Below are 16,324 nucleotides of genomic sequence, written 5' to 3' on the forward strand. Positions count from 1 at the left end.
ACTGTATCTATCTTGTTTGTTCACAGTAAATTGCATTCTTGTCTCTTCCATTTGACTATAAGCTCCTTGAGGACAGAGACTGTTTTAGCTTTTCTTTATAGCCCCAGTATTTAGCATGGTGACTGGTTCATAGTAAGTATTTAATAAATGCTTGTTGACAGACTGTTAGTGTTGGTAAGGTTGTTGAGTTGTTTCAGTCACGTCCAACTCCTTGGGACCCCATTTGGGATTTTCTGGACAAAGATAATGGAATAGCTTGCTATTTTCTTCTCCAGGTCATTTCACAGATGGGGAAACTGAGACAGTTAAGTGACTTGCTGAGAGTCATACAAGCTAGTAAGTGTCTGAGCTGGATTTGGACTCAGGAAGATGTGTCTTCTTGATTTCAAGCCCATTGTTTCAAATAAATATAACATTCTACTCATCTAAGCTATATAGCAACTTCACTGCCAGTTTGCTGTTAAGAAATACTTAAACACAATGATAATACTATTCACTACTGGAAAATTTGATTGGGGTTGGGAAGGGGAAAACACTGCTGGATTTGGAATCAGAGAACTAGATTCAAAGCTCAAATCAAGTGTGTGACGTGTCTATGTCACTTTAACAACTTTAGTTTCATCATCTGTCAAATGAGGGGTTCAGACCACATGACCTTTGGGGTTCCTTCCCATTCTATCTCTACTGAGAGTCCTTTGAACTCCCCTAACACTGACAGCACACTCACCTCCCCATCCTTCCATGGAGAGCATCCTTAGTCTTCCCTATATTTATCTTGTCTGCCTAATTAAGCTCTGAATCTACACTGCTGGGATTCTGTCAAATTCTGTGGGCTGTATGACCCCCAAAGCATTGTTAGTATTCTCTCTACAGAATTACGTCTTCTACCAGGCTGTCCAGCCTGACTGAGAACAAGAGCCAGAATTCACCCAAAGAACTATCATACATCACATTCTCCTCGCGATGATACTATTCTCTCCTGTACTCTGGGGTGCTTAGGATGCCCTCTTGTGTCCTTACATATATTTAGCTTTTTATGGGACATCAGCATACAATCAGTTCCATTATCACATGCCATATGTATTGTTAAAAATCACTTCACTATGTGAAATTGCACAATTAAAACCACAAAGCTTATGGGAAAAATGACATAAGTGCATATTAAAAAAAATAGGAACGTAATAGAAACGGTAGTTTATATATGTTAAGAAAGACATAAATTCTACAATAAATATTGGTTGCATTTGCTGTCTTGGACTATTGCTTGAGTTATGCCCTGGTTCCCACAGGCCTTGAACAGGCAAAATTTAGAGAGAATCTGCAAGGGAAGTGGGGGAAGGAGGACCAGGGCTCTTGGCTATAGTGGAAGGTGGAACAGTTGGAAGCCATAGGTGCAGACCAGATCTCTTTTATATAACTCTGACTACACTAAGGCATTTTACCTTGAAAAAGAAGTGAGATTTGCTTGTAGAAGTAAGCACTGGAAGCTTGACTGCTTGTGAGTTTCTGTGAAATGGAATGGTTTTCTACATTTTCAGTCTTCCTCTCTTGGATAAAATTGTTCATAAACAAATGTGAAAGTTATATTATGTGCATATTGTTTCTTGATGTATCAATCATGTTGGAACAGATTTGAATTTTCAAAATAAGTGTTTAGCAGAATTGACTGTACTGTATGTTTCATTGAATCCCACTTTTGATGAGATTCATGATGATTTTTTTTCCCTTCATGCCAAGTGAAGCTAGAATCTTAGCAATCAGTCAAACAAGCAAGCATTTATCAGTCATTAGGCTATTTAACCTAGATTATGTACGAGGCACTGAAACCACAAAGACAAACGGAATCTTAGAAATTTTAGAATTGGAAATGGAATTTAATTTTAGAAATGGAAGAAACTAGCATATAGCAGGGGTTCTTAATCTCTTTTGGGTCACTGGACCCACTGACAGTCTGGTAAAGGCTACGGACTCCTCAAAATAATGTTTTTGAATGTGTCAAATAAAATAAGTAGAATTATAACAAAAACAATTATATTAAATATAGTTATAAAATATATTTTTTAAAAATTTGCAGATCTATTCTAAATTTGAAATCTATTCATTAGGCTCTTTGGGGGCCCATGGTTCCTATATCATGAAGACCCAGGGATAAGTTTGAAGGGAACTCACTTGGGTTATGGCCTCAGTGGAGAGGAATTTCACCAGTTCCATTTGATAGCTTCTCATTAAAATTAATTGTTTAATTAGCTGCTAAGCTTTGTTATGTCTAACACATACATGATATGTTACAAGTGATAATGGAATGGAATACATGGATAGAATGATGGAATACAAGTGCTGCCAAAAGCCCTCTAAATGTTGGCACCCTACGGTAAAGTCCCAGTTATATCATTATTAAGATGATATTCAGTATTACTGTTCTGTAAGAAATGACCAACAGGATGATTTCAGAAAGGCCTGGAGAGACTTCCACGAACTGATGCTGAGTGAAATGAGCAGGACCAGGAGATCATTATATACTTCAACAACAATACTAGATGATGACCAGTTCTGATGGATCAGGCCATCCTCAGCAACAAGATCAACCAAATCATTTCTAATGGAGCAGTAATGAACTGAACCAGCTATGCCCAGAAAAAGAACTCTGGGAGATGACTAAAAACCATTACATTGAATTCCCAATCCCTATATTTATGCACACCTGCATTTTTGATTTCCTTCACAAGCTAATTGTACAATAATTCAGAGTCTGATTCTTTTTGTACAGCAAAATAATGTTTTGGTCATGTATACTTATTATGTATCTAAGTTATATTTTAATATATTTAACATCTACTGGTCATCCTGCCATTTAGGGGAGGGGGTGGGGGGGTAAGAGGTGAAAAATTGGAACAAGAGGTTTGGCAATTGTTAATGCTGTAAAGTTACCCATGTATATATCCTGTAAATAAAAGGCTATTAAATTAAACTAAAAAAAAAAAAAAAAAAAAAAAAAAAAGAAAAAGAAAATACAATACAACCTTCAAAGATAGGTAACTAGTGTCACCGGGTTTCAAACTAATTCAGAATTAATTAATATAAACTTTTAAATAACTATATAATTATATATATATGCACATACCAATATACATGTTTACATATATTAAAGCATCATAACATTTTCTAATAAATTAGTTTCTCACATTGAAAAAAAAAAAAAAAAAGATGATATTCAGAATCTGGAGAGTGTGTTTAGCTACATGTCATACTTCAGCTTGGGTCTTGGTAGTCTTACTAGAGATAGTATGGATAAGGATGGGTAAATATAGCATCAGTGCTCTGTCTTCATAAAACTTCTTTTGAGAGATACAGAAGCCCAGGTTCTGATTCCAGAATCAAATAACAAAATATATCAGACGTACCTCCTCAGGAACCTGTAGAGAGACACAACATAGAGAGAACACTCAGAATCAGAGAAAGTGAACACTTTATTAATTAGGATTGTCTTATGCTATTCCTTTTTCTGAAAATGTCAAAGAATAATAACATGGCTGACATTTATTCAATGCTTTAAGGCTGATAAAACACTAAACATATATATTTTTTCACTTGATCCTTCATAATGTCCCCATGAGATAAGTGCCATGGATACAATGAATTCCATCAGCAGTGCTCTGGGTTCAATTAAGCCTGTTTTAAAGATAAGGATCTGTGGAGTCTGAGGCAGGATTTAAACTTCATTCCACAAAGATTGAAGTCATTCTGCAACTCTGGGCCAATAATTTGACCTTTCCAGACCTCGTATATAAAATAGAAGAATGATGGCAGTACCACAGGGCTGTTTTGAGGGACATGATAAAATGCCATGTACAATAAAAAGCATCACACCTGTAAATTATTCACATCACCCGGACAGACTCCATTTCACTAAAAGCTCCCTGATTTTCCTGTTGTAACACTTCAAAGCTGCCTTGAAAAACAGGAGGAGGAGAGTGGGGGTGAGGGCGGAGGTAGAGGGACTACCTCCTGTTCTCTCTGTCTCCCATCCTTATCTCTAGTAAAGCAATTTCAAAACTCACTGAAAACCTATTTAAGGAAGGCACAAACCTCAGAGCAAAGGCAAATATGATGATGGAAATAATGTGGTTCAGCCCTATAAGCTCTGTTCTAAAGAGGAACAGGGCTGAAGTACAACTAGAATTTGTCCTGGGAAAAAATGCTGGGTGCTGGGCAACTCTGGTGGGAGTATAATCGCCCAATTGTTTCCCCTCTCTCCTGGGAGTCTCTACTCCTTGGCAACTGGGTTTTGACCAGCCAAAGCATGGTTTCCATTGGCTCTGCTCCTGACTTCACATCATTCTTAGAGGTAGCCCCAGGACGTTCTGTCCCCAACTCAAATCTCTCTGGAATTCTTTTCATCCCAAGCTGACAAAAGCAAGAAATGAAACAAGGGGATATCTTCCAAAGCTTGGTTATTTAACCCTCACAGAACTGGCTCTGGGGACTCTATCAGAGTGCCCTGCGGCCCCTAGGGACTTCTGGCCAGCTGTTAGGGCTTCCTTAGGTAAGGTAACTCTAGAAACAAAGAGTCCAGTTCAGGACTGGCTTGTGACTGTTATTTTCTAGCAACAATTCTTGCTTTCTGTTAGGAACTCTTGGAGATGACTTTAAACAAAAGTAGGGGGTCTGGGCAATGAGCAAGAGAGGAAAGGGGAGACCTTCCAGGTAGGAGTCCTCACCTCATAGATACCAAAGCCAATAGTGTGCATATCCTCTCCCATTTTCCTTTGGCGTCGTCGGTGTTTCTGGATGAGACCCACTAGGAAGGTGCATCCTGGCTCAGAGCCGTCAGAATCCTCATCCTCCTCTTCTAGCTTGATCATGTACTGGGGGTTCATCCAGAAAGTGTCTGCCATCACACAGAAGGACAAAGAGTATCACTCACCTCAGAGTACAGAGGACCTGTCCCAGGATAGCTAAAAAGATTGGCTAACTTTTTCTTTTTGTAGCCCCAACACTCAGCACTATGTTTTGCCCAGTGGTTAGTGCTTAAAAACACTTTTCATTGGCTGCCCAGATAGAGAGCACTAGGGGAATGGGGAAGGGTCGGTTTGTGGCTTTTAGGGTTGAGGGTAGTCATGGAAAGCAAGGGGAGTAAAGAAGAAGGATATGGTGAAATTGAGAGAAATCAGGAGTTTGAGTTAACAAAATCTCCACTAATTTGCACTTTTAGTTTGGGTGGAGAAAATTGTCTAGACACTCATCAAACAGCTCTAACTCAGAAATTATTCCTTTTTTTCTTCTTTTGCCCAAATTTAAAGAGTCATTTGGAGTAATTAAAAAAAAAATTCTGGAAGGGAGGATTATGTGAAATAGATTTCTTGAAATGAAGCCTTTCCCTTGTCAAGCTCTGGATCCATGCGCCCCCTAGTGATTTTCTTCCTTTATTCATCTCGATTTTCAGCAGAAGACTGATGTGACCAGAAAAAACTTGGGATTGCCTTCTTTGGTTCTGACTGGTGACCTGCCAATGCTAAATTGTCCTCTGCTATCCTCTCCTCTCTGCACTCCCACCTCACCAATTGCCCTTCCACAAACACACCTTTTCTATTAAAATATTCAAATTCAAAAAAAATTTCAAAAAATCAAAAAATATTCAAACAATTAAAATTCAAGAATGGAGGTATTGCATAATCTTTATCAAATTGCTTGCTAGCGTAGGGAGAGGGGAGATAAAGGAAGGAAATAGAAAAATAATTTGGAACTCAAAATTTTACAAAAATGAAAAGTCAAAAGTCATCTTTATATGAGATTGGAAAAAATTTTTTCCAAATATACTATTAAAATAAATATATTTTTTTAAAAGAAAGGATATATCCAAAGAGAGGTAACAACAGAAAAATGACTTTGGTATCAGAACATCTGGGTTTAAATCCTACTTAATTATTTATTCCATGGGATTCAGTTTCCTTATTTGTAAAATGAGGAAGTAGGACTAGATGTCCTATGAGTTTCCTTCTAACTCTAAATCCGGAATCCCATGTGTTTTACTTCCTTCAGCCTACAGCCCAAATAGCCACTTGCCTGTTTCAAGGCATTATCATTTCTGTATATATAAAGTTAGAAAAAGGACCTTAGAGATTATGTGATTCACCCACAACCCTCATTTTATAAATGAAAAAATGAAGCCCAAACATGTTAATGGACTTGCTGTAGATCACACAGGTGAACTGCAAAGCCAGGATTTGAACCCAGGTTCCCTGATGCCATATTTAGAACTTCTCATTATACCATGTTGTCATTCAAACTTGATATATGCAAAATGGAACTGATGATCGTCCTTCAAAGTCCACTTCTCCCATCTTCTTTTCTGTAAATTTCTGTGAGGAATGTTACTCTTCTCTCAGTCTCCCAGGTTACATTATAGTCTTGGAGTATATTGGGTCCCCCCCTCCCTCACTGTCTATATCCTTTCAGTAGCCAAGATTAGTCATTTCTACTTCTGTATCTCTCCCATCCTTCCATCCTTTTTTCTTCATTCACACGGCCATTTCTCTAACTTAAGTCTTTGTCATCTCTTGCTTTGACTATTATATCATTCTAATTAATCTCTATTAATTTCCCTTGAATCCAACTTCCATACAATTGCCAAAATAAACTTTCTAAAGCACAGGTCTAACTATGTTGTTATTTCTGCTCAAAAACCAAAACCAAACCAAACAAAAAAAGCACTAAGGAAAAAAAGCAAAAAAAAAAAAAAAAAAAAAAAAAAAAAGCAATAATCTCTGTCTTCAAGGAGCTTACATTCTATGGAGAAACAACACAGACACATATAAGTACACACAAACTAAAAACAAGGCAATTTTGGGAAAAGGTACTTATTAATTGTTTAACTAAGAGAATCAAGTTGATTTGATAATCATTTACTAAGTATAGTATTAGTATAGAGGATAATAACTTAGTTCAGGAGTTGAGAGACTTGGGTTATAATACCAGCTTTGTCATTAAGTGGTGACATGACCTTGGTCAATGCACATAAATTATACCAGATACAATTTTTGTGAAGTTGTACTGTGATGTGATAATGAAGTTTTAATTTCTTTTGAGAGTCTGTGAGAGTTTTATTCATCTGAGGTAGTTGCAGAGTAGAATATTTTTTTGGAGGGAGGGGCAGATGATTGGGTAAGAGGCAAAAATTAAATATTTCTATATTTAGAGGACAATGCAATAGATAGAGGGCCAGGCCTGGAGTCAGAATCTGTCTCCAGATACTTACTAGCTGTGTGATCCTGGGCAAGTCACTTAACACTGCCTGCCTCAGTTTTCTCATCAATAAAATGAGCTGGAACAGGAAATGGCAAACCACTGCATTATTTTTGCTAAGAAAACCTCAAACTGGATCACAAAAAGTTGAATGTGGCTGAAACAAATGAACAACAAGCTTACTGAAGGAAAGCTTAGACAAAGGGAAGTCTGGCTGTATGAAAAGCAATCCAGGAGAAGGAATGTCCCCTGGTGTTGTCTAGGACCATTCTCATCTTCAACCATGGAATTGGAGGTGCTCCTGCTCAAGATCTTTACAATACTTACAATGACTAGTGGAGTACCCAGTACAAAATAAGTGCTCAATAAATGTCTTTGGATAAATCAGAGTGAGCAGTGGCTTTATATAATTGGCCAGCAGCAAGATGAGTTGCTAAAGGATGTGATTTCCTTCTTTCTCCTGTATTCCCTATCCCTGCCTTTTAGGGTTTTTTTTTTCCTCCCATGCTTCCTTTGTGGTTGGCAGGAGGTTAGAGAATTGTCCCTTGAATACTGTCAAAGTGGGAACCACATCTCCCTCCCTCTGGTTCAAGTTCTGAATTTTTCTCTTACTTGGATAGTTCCTGCAGCCCCCTGCCGTAGAACCCCGTCTCCAGGTCCCATCCATCTTGGTGAGTCTCCATTTCTTGTAGGAATCACTGATTAATGTGTCTGGGGTGAGGTTGCAGATCTCTAGGCGGGAATAGTGTCTTAGGAAGTCACTGAAAGACATCCTGCAGCAGAAATATAGAGTTTGGCTTAGGATGTCACGAGAGAGAATACTTGTGAGACCTTTGAATCTCTCAGAATATTACTAACATAACAGATGGTTAAAATTTTTCAAAGTGTTTTACATATATCATCTCATTTGAGACTTGTAACAACTTTGTGAGGCTGGAATTACAGGTATTAGTACTTTTATTTATAGATGAGGAAGCTGAATCTCAGAGGTTATGTGTCTTGTCCATGATCGCACTGGGAAGAAGTACTGGAGAGGGATTTGAATCCTGGGGTTCCTTGCTTCTGGTCCAAATCTCTCTCATGTTACCATGCTAAATCTCTAGGTATATTATTCCATCTTATCTTTTTATCTTGTAAAATGTCTCTAGCTCCTACTGGGAATGGAGAGCATATCATAGAGGCCCAATATATCTTTATCGAGGGACGGAAAACTCCTTGAAATGGTGGGTATGTCCCATTTATCACTACTGTATTCTGCTAGGAATTCTGAACAGCTGCTCCTTTGGTTTCTCTCTCTGTAAATCACTTCAGTGATTCTTATTCCAATTTAAACAGTCAGATGGGGATTGAGACATTTCTTGCACAAGGCTGTTCAGGGAAATACTTGTGGGGCTAAGAATACATCCATGAGCTTAGGGGCTTAGCTTTATACGCTCCTTGCTGGGCTGTACTCTGTCCTAAATCATTTTACAGTCAAATTATGAAAATTGTACAATTCTCTGAGAGGCCCCAAGTAAGTTTACCAGAATTCTCCGTCTTCAAATTTCCTGGTTAGCCTCTCCCTCTCATCGGGGTCTATGCTGTTCCAGTTAGGGCAGCTGAAAAGTAAAAATGCATCAAAGTTAGGGGTGCTAAAATTGCTTTTGTGGGGGGAGGGTGGGGCAGAGGGAGCAAATTTGTTTCAAGATTTCCAAAAGCAAGAAGGAAAGTGGCATTTACTCTCAACCCTGAATAGGCCGGAAGTTATCACAGGATGGGAAATAAAACACAGAACAGAGGGCAGAGGAGGAGGAGGAGGAAAGAAAGGAGAATAGTGATTGGGAGGGGAAGGGAAATATCACCAATTAGGAACATGCATAGAGACACCAGAAGTTTGGGGGGTAGGGATGGCATGGGTGAGAGACATATACCCTGAGTCTCAAGTTCAAAGTCAACTTCAGTGTTAGTCAAGGAAAAACTATCATTGTTTAACTAAGGGACCTGAGCATTTGAATGGTCTTACTACACTTATCATGAATTGATTTTTGCATGCAGGTTATATTTTTCTTCATTTATCAGTGCATTTGAACTGAAAAAAATATTAGAAAAATGTTGATTCAGCTAAAAACATCATATCCCTTTTGTGGGATCCCTGTTTTTCTCTCCTCTCTCTCCTTCCCTTCTTTTTTTCCTTCTGACCTTTCCTTCCTAAAATAAAAAAATATTCCAAATTGTTTGAGTCTCTCTATACCTCTCAAACCCTCTAACAGGTAACTATAAAGACAGAAAGAAACATTTCTGAAGCATTTGCCAACTCTTTTTGGGGAAGAAGGATTCAGAGAGAAAAATCATGCAAAGGAATTTTATTTAAGTTTATTCTCTACAACTGACTGGGAAACAGGGATGTGTTGGTAAATGTTTACCAACCAATTCACCGAAGAAAAGTATACAGGACACGTTTTAAAATTTAATCTGTATTATTGATGTTTTCCCCATTACTTTCTTAAGTCTATACCACAATAAATCAAGCCCTAATTTGTAGCCTTTTCTGATTGCTTAAATGTAAATGCTTATGCAATGAAAATTTAACAATGCGCTGGAGTTAGAGCTGGCTCCATCAGGTCTCCATAATCCCTGTCAGCAAGTCTTCCTGGGAAGCTCCCTGACTCGATTTTACATTAGTCCAGAGAGAGTAGTTCTGGTGCCAAGGGAATGGAAATGCTATTATAACTATTATGTTGGGGGACCGAGGGAAAGAAATGAGGAGGAGGAAGAAGTGAAGGAGAATAAAAAGAGTACGTGCAAGTTCAGGAGAAACTAAAACTGGTTTTCATTGCAAAAGAGTCCAGGGCATAGCAGACCCACTTGCAGATGTCAATCAAAGGGCCAGCTGCTCCAGGCTCAGTCACTAGGTTAAAATATAAAAAAAAGAACAACTGGGGTTTTGAGTTAAGAGAAAGATTCAATTTCTTGGTACCTAACAGAAGGGCAAGTCTGAGCTCAGAAAGAGATTTATTCTGAGGGGAATCATCTTTGCTGAAACTAGGTGAGAAGTACCACTATATTGTACATAGGATCCCTGTAAAAACAGACCCAAACTACAACAAAGGCCTGTTTTAAAGACAACATCATTTTCTCTTCTGTATCCCCTGCAAAAACAGACCCAAACTATAGCAAAGTCCAGTTTCAGAGACAATGCCATTTTTCTCCTCTGGATCCTATCCACGTTTAATGGTGAGGATGATAATAAATAACATTTATGTAGTGTTTACTATAGATAGACCAGGCACTTGTGTTAAACTAAATTAAACTGCAGCAAAGGCCAGTTTCAAAGACAATGCTATTTTCTCCTCTGGATCCTATCTCCTGCAAAAACAGACCCAAACTACAGCAAAGTCCAGTTTCAAAAACAATGCCATTTTCTCTTCTGGATCCTGTCCATGTTTAATGGTGAGGATGATAACAAATAACATTTATGTGGTGTTTACTATGGACCAGCCACTTGTGCTAAGATTTATACTACTCATTTTAAAAAATTAAAACTATATATTTTAAGCAATATTTTATTTTTCAAAATATATACAAAGATAATTTTTAACATTATCTTTGCAAAATCTTAGGTTCCAATTTTTTTCCCCCCTTTCTCCTTTCTCCTCTACCTAAGACAGCAAGCAATCTATATACATACTATTTCATTCAATCTTCACAATAATGCTAGAAGGTAGATGCTATTATTATATCCATTTAATACTTAAGACAGAAGGAGATTAAATGTACCCAAGATCACAAGATTGGTAAATTTCTGAGGCCATATTTAAACTCTGGTCTTCCTCTAACTACTGTACCTCCCAAGTGTTGACAAACAGGTTAATTAAATTGCACTGAATTGGACTCCTGATTCTCTTCTTCTTCCTTTCCCTTCTCCTCCTCTTCCTAGCACTATTAGCTAACATTTACATAGCACTTACTATATAACCAAGCATGATGCTAAGGGAATTGCAATTATTTTCGCATTTGATCCTCACAACAACCCTGGAAGCAGGTACTTTTATGATTCCTATTTTACAGAAGAGGAAACTGACGGGGACACAGATTAAGAGTAACAGGGACCCAGTACAGGTTGTTAAGTACCTGAGGTTGGATTTAAAATCAATTCTTCTTTCTGGGCTGGTGCTGTGTACACTATGGGATCACCTAGTTGAGGCCCAAACATATAATATTTCTGTCTCTTCAATCATTTTATTATGTGCCTCCTTGAGCTCATATGATCTCATAGCCCAAAAGATATACTTCTTCATCCTCAACCCTCCAATTTTAAACTTTAGCATAAACTCACTTGTCACTCCACTTTCCAGTCCATTCAACTTCTCCCCAGGGGTTTCTGATGCGAATCAGCTTCTGCAGACTTCCTCTGAACTCCACCTAATCAAGTTACATGGAAAAATGGGGACAAAAGATTGAATGCAGATGCAAAAGCTTCCCCTTCCCCTGCTCCTCCTGGAAGACTTCCAATAATCCCAAACTCTGGGATTCACCTCCTTCTCCTCATCCCTTTTACCCCCTCCAACAACAGTCACATCTGTCTGTGTACAGAAGCAGAATCACAACATGAATTGGAGTGAGTTTAAAAAGGTTGGTGTTAGAAAACTATGGAGATTGGATGTAAATCAACACATGTTATATTCACTTTCTTTTCTTTTTTTTCCTCAGTTTTTTCCTTTTGTTCTGATTTTTCTATCCCAATATGAGTTATAAAGAAATGTATATATAGGGGCAGCTAGGTGGTGCAGTGGATAGAGCATCAGTCCTAAAGTCAGGAGGACCTGAATTCAAATGTGATCCCACACACTTATCACTCCCTAGCTGTGTGACCCTGGGCAAGTCACTTAACCTCAATTGCCTCAGGGGGAAAAAGTATATTTTAAAAGTTACTGTATATGTATAACCAGAAAAAAAAACATTAAAAAAAGTACAATAATAAAAAAATTTAAAAGCTTGATGTTGGCCCCAGATAATAAAACTTCTCACGCTTACATAGTGATTTATCAGGATTTACAAAACTCTTTCCTTCCTACAAACCTGTTAAGAGAGGAGGGATAAGTATTATTATCTCCATTTTCCAGATGAAGAAACAGAGGGGCAAGTGACTTGCCTAGAGTCACATAGTTAAGGAATATAAGAACTGCTGACTCATGTTCTTTATTTTATAACCTTCCTTACTAGGAAAAGCAAAGTTATGGCCAGCAGGGTGCTACTTTTTATGGAACTGAATTCCCATAAAATGCTTGCGGGTTATGAATGTGCTAAGAATGGGTTTTTGGTTTGTTTTTGTTTTTTGCTATCATTCAGTCTTTTCAGTTTACATTCTATTTCTCTGTGATTCCATTTAGGATTTTCTTAACAAAGATATTGGAATAATTTGCCATTTCCTTTTTCAAATTATTTTACAGATGAGGAAACTGAGACGAATAGGGCTAAGTGACTTGTCCAGGACCATATAGCTAGTCAGTGTCTGAGGTCATTTGAACTCAGGTCTTTCTGACTCTAGGCTTGGTACTCTATCTACTGTGCCATCTAGCTGCCTCCAGAAAGTGGGTATGATCATTGAATTTATGCCTCTTTGTCCTATTGGGAGACAGAAAGTACAAGCACACTAATTTAGTTTCCAGCTGTGATAGCTTCTTGTGATTCTTGGAATAGCTTTGACTTTCGTTGATTATAATGAATGAGATATATCTTTGTCACGAACCTTCTGAAAGATTCTCAAATTGTGGGAAAAAAAATACTGGATATTCAGGAGTCACTTAACTGTGCAAATCCTTTGATCCAGCATATACTCCTAAGAGGCGAAAGAAGGAAAAGGACTCGTATTTATCAAATATATATATAGTACTTTGTTATTGTTGTTGCAAAGAACTAGGAACAAAATAGGTGTTCATCAATTAGAGAATATTTAGTGGTATGTGAATGCTGTGGAATACTATTGTGAGAAATGAAAGCTCTGAGGAATTCAGAGAAACCTAGAAATTGCTGTATGAACTAATTCAGAGCGAAATGAACAGAACCAGGAGAAAAATTTAGACTGTGACCATCACAATATAAGAAAACAACTTTTGGAAGGCTTCCGAACTTGATCAATGCAGTGACCAATCACAACTTCAGGGAACTTCCTTGATCCCTTTTGGTGAAAAAGTGATAGAATGGAGATGCTAACAACTGCTGATGTATTGATTTGTTTTTTTCCTGACTATATCTGTTTGTTATAAAAGAAGGATTTTTATGTAGTGATAAAGATGTAAAAAAAAATGATATTAATGAAAAACTCACAAAAATCAAAACATGAGAGAAGAAAGTTCACACAAGGGCAGTTTTGTTATTATTCAGCTAAATTTAAGATATCTCTTTTAGGGAAAGCTAGGTAGCACAGTGGATAGAGTAGCAGCAATGAAATCAGGAGAACCTGAATTCAAATATGATCTCAGGCACTTAACACTTCCTAGCTGTGTGCCCCTGGGCTAGTCACTTAACCCCAATTGCCTCAGCAAAGGAAAAAAAAAAAATATATATATATATATATATATATCTTTAAAAAAATTCTAAGTAACAGACACTTATAGTTTCTCTTTTTTTGTTCTTTCTTATATGCCAAATGTTTGTGTTTGTTTGTCATTATTAAGTTCATAGTAAAAAATAATATATATTTTTTAAAAAGCACTGTATCAGAAGTCAGAAATCTTAGGATCAAAATTACTGACACCTGTGACTTTAAACCAGTCAGTTCAGCTCATTGGGACTCAGTTTTCCCATCTGTAAGATGGAATTAATAATAACTTGCCCTCCTTACCCTTCAGGACTATTGAGAGGTCAAATATGAAAGTAACTGGTGAGGTATCATGGAAATTATGTTCCAAAAGAGACAGTTGTGATTTTTTAAACTCATCCTTGTAATGAGAAAATGGGACCACCAGAGGGCAAAGTGCACCACACTTGTAGATCAGTGTGACTCAAGAGTGTGATTCATGTTTGAGTGCCAGGAAATTATACGGGGCAGCCCTTTTTTAGAAGTGAAATCAGTATTAAAATGTGACTTCCATTTGACTCAGGCCACACCCTGTGCTGTCCCAGACTAAAGAGTACTTTTAATTTTGCCGTTCCTGAGTCTCTCTCCCTCTTAAAAATCCTCCCCCAGAAAACAAACAAAACCCAAATCAAACCACTGTCCTGGCTATTTGGAAATTACCTCTTCTGCTCCAGTAACTGAGTAAGCATGTCCTTTCACCAGCTTCTGGAAAGTTATCGCTTCTGAGTCTGCAGCACTTGTGATCTGGAAAGGCAGGGGAAGATTAATCCCTAAATCTGTGGAGCAGTTCCTGGGAAGCCAGGACCTAATGTGTGAGCAAAATAGATGGCTACCTAGTGCTGTGGTCCTAGGCATTAGGAAGGTCTCCCCTCTCTGCTTTGCCCAAAATTTGTTTAACAGGATATAAAGCTTTTCATTCCACAATAAGAGACCGAGTTTAATGTGCAAATAACCTAGTGACTGACCTCTAATTCATACTAAGATCTAAATGACTTCCTTGGCTCTTTTCCTGAGAAAATAATGGAAAGAGCATGAGATTACTGGGTGTTGATCGAGTAGGAGAGAAAAGGTTGAGTGTGTTGAAGACAAGCTTGGCAATTTGGGCTAAGGTCTGCTATACCTAATTCCGAGAGAGAGTCAGGTCTTGTGGTTTAGAGCAGAAGTCTTTCTATTGGATCTGAAGGCCAACAGTGGTCCACAGGACAGTCCTCTAAGTGTTCTGTGAGGTATTTATTTATATTATTAATGTTCAAGAGACCACAAAATCTGTACTTTGGTTTTTGGCCCAGATTAACAATTTACTTTGAGTCACTGAGTTGGGGTCTATACTGTGTCAACTAATGCAGAATAATTCCCCTTCTATCTTTGAAGGGGGGTAGGGTTTGTTAGATTTTCTTTGGAAGTTGTAAGAAGAGGTGGCTTAGTTCCAATGAGCTTGTGATGAAGAAAGCCATCTACACCCAGAGAGAGGACTTTGGGAACTGAGTGTGGATCACAAGATAGCATTTTCACTCTTTCTGTTGTTTGCTTGCATTTTGTTTTCTTTCTCATTTTATTTTCTTTTTGGATCTTATTTTTCTTGTGCAGCAAGATAATTGTAGAAATATGTGTACATATATTGGATTTAACATATATTTTTACTATATTTAACATATATTGGATTATTTGCCATCTAGGGGAGGAGGTAAGGGGAAAAAGGGAAAATTTGGAACACAAGGTTTTGCAAGGGTCAATGTTGAAAAATTATCCATGTATATGTTTTGAAAATAAAAAGCTTTAATTAAAAAAAAAAGAAGAGGTGGCCTAAATAGTTTTTTTGGCTATATTTTGTGACTATGTCTCTGGTAACTGGGTTGATCTAGACCTCAGTTATGATTGCTAAAATCACCCTTCTCCCCGTGTCCCTGCCCAGGACATCCTGATCTCTGTTCTCTGATGAGATTTTGGCAACAGATGCTGTGGCTCAGGAAACGAACTTTTTGTGCCTTCTGAAATTTTCCCATAGGTCCATTAGCCCTGGAGACTGCTTGGGAATAGATGTCTGCTGCAAGGAAGGAAAGGTGCATGAGTCATCCAAGAGCAGAGAGAGGATTTCCCTGTGGGAGAAGGCTGGGGGATGAGAGGGGCTCCCCTTCAGAGGATACCTAATTCAGTTAGACGGAAATGGGGGAGGTAGTCTGAGGCAAATAGAAGAGAATAAAGGAGGAATAAACAAAAGAGGAGGAGAATCTCACATCAATGGAACAGCCAAGGAGAGAACCCTTCTGCAGGGCCTTCTGGATGATGACAAACAAATTGTCAGGGGCTTTCTTCAGATCATACCACTCAGCTATCCCACCAGTGAAGTCCTCAAAGCCCTCTGTGGTAGCCCCTCCTGAGAGAGCTTCATAACATCCATTGACCCTGTATAAAAGGATAATGATCATTAGTATTTATACAGTACTTTTAGACTGGCAAAGCACTTGCCACTATTTTCTCTTTTATCCTCATAATTACCCTGGCGGGTAGGTGCTATTATTATCA

At 38.0% G+C, this 16,324-nt stretch overlaps 1 protein-coding gene across 1 annotated transcript in view; it reads right to left on the minus strand.

The window, feature by feature from the left end:
• Positions 1–16,324, minus strand: part of CAPN2 (calpain 2) — an 84,753-nt gene that overhangs the window by 20,135 nt on the left and 48,294 nt on the right. Inside the window, exons 5-11 of the mRNA XM_031967066.1 lie at positions 16,036–16,204; positions 14,462–14,545; positions 11,558–11,643; positions 8,766–8,840; positions 7,855–8,015; positions 4,719–4,888; positions 3,402–3,413 (exon numbers count right to left, since the gene is read on the minus strand). Of these exons, the coding sequence (XP_031822926.1) occupies positions 3,402–3,413; positions 4,719–4,888; positions 7,855–8,015; positions 8,766–8,840; positions 11,558–11,643; positions 14,462–14,545; positions 16,036–16,204 (757 nt within the window). The remainder of the gene's footprint in view (positions 1–3,401; positions 3,414–4,718; positions 4,889–7,854; positions 8,016–8,765; positions 8,841–11,557; positions 11,644–14,461; positions 14,546–16,035; positions 16,205–16,324) is intronic.

This window comes from Sarcophilus harrisii, chromosome 4 (genome assembly GCF_902635505.1).
Source record: "Sarcophilus harrisii chromosome 4, mSarHar1.11, whole genome shotgun sequence".
Classification (NCBI taxonomy): Eukaryota; Metazoa; Chordata; class Mammalia; order Dasyuromorphia; family Dasyuridae; genus Sarcophilus; species Sarcophilus harrisii.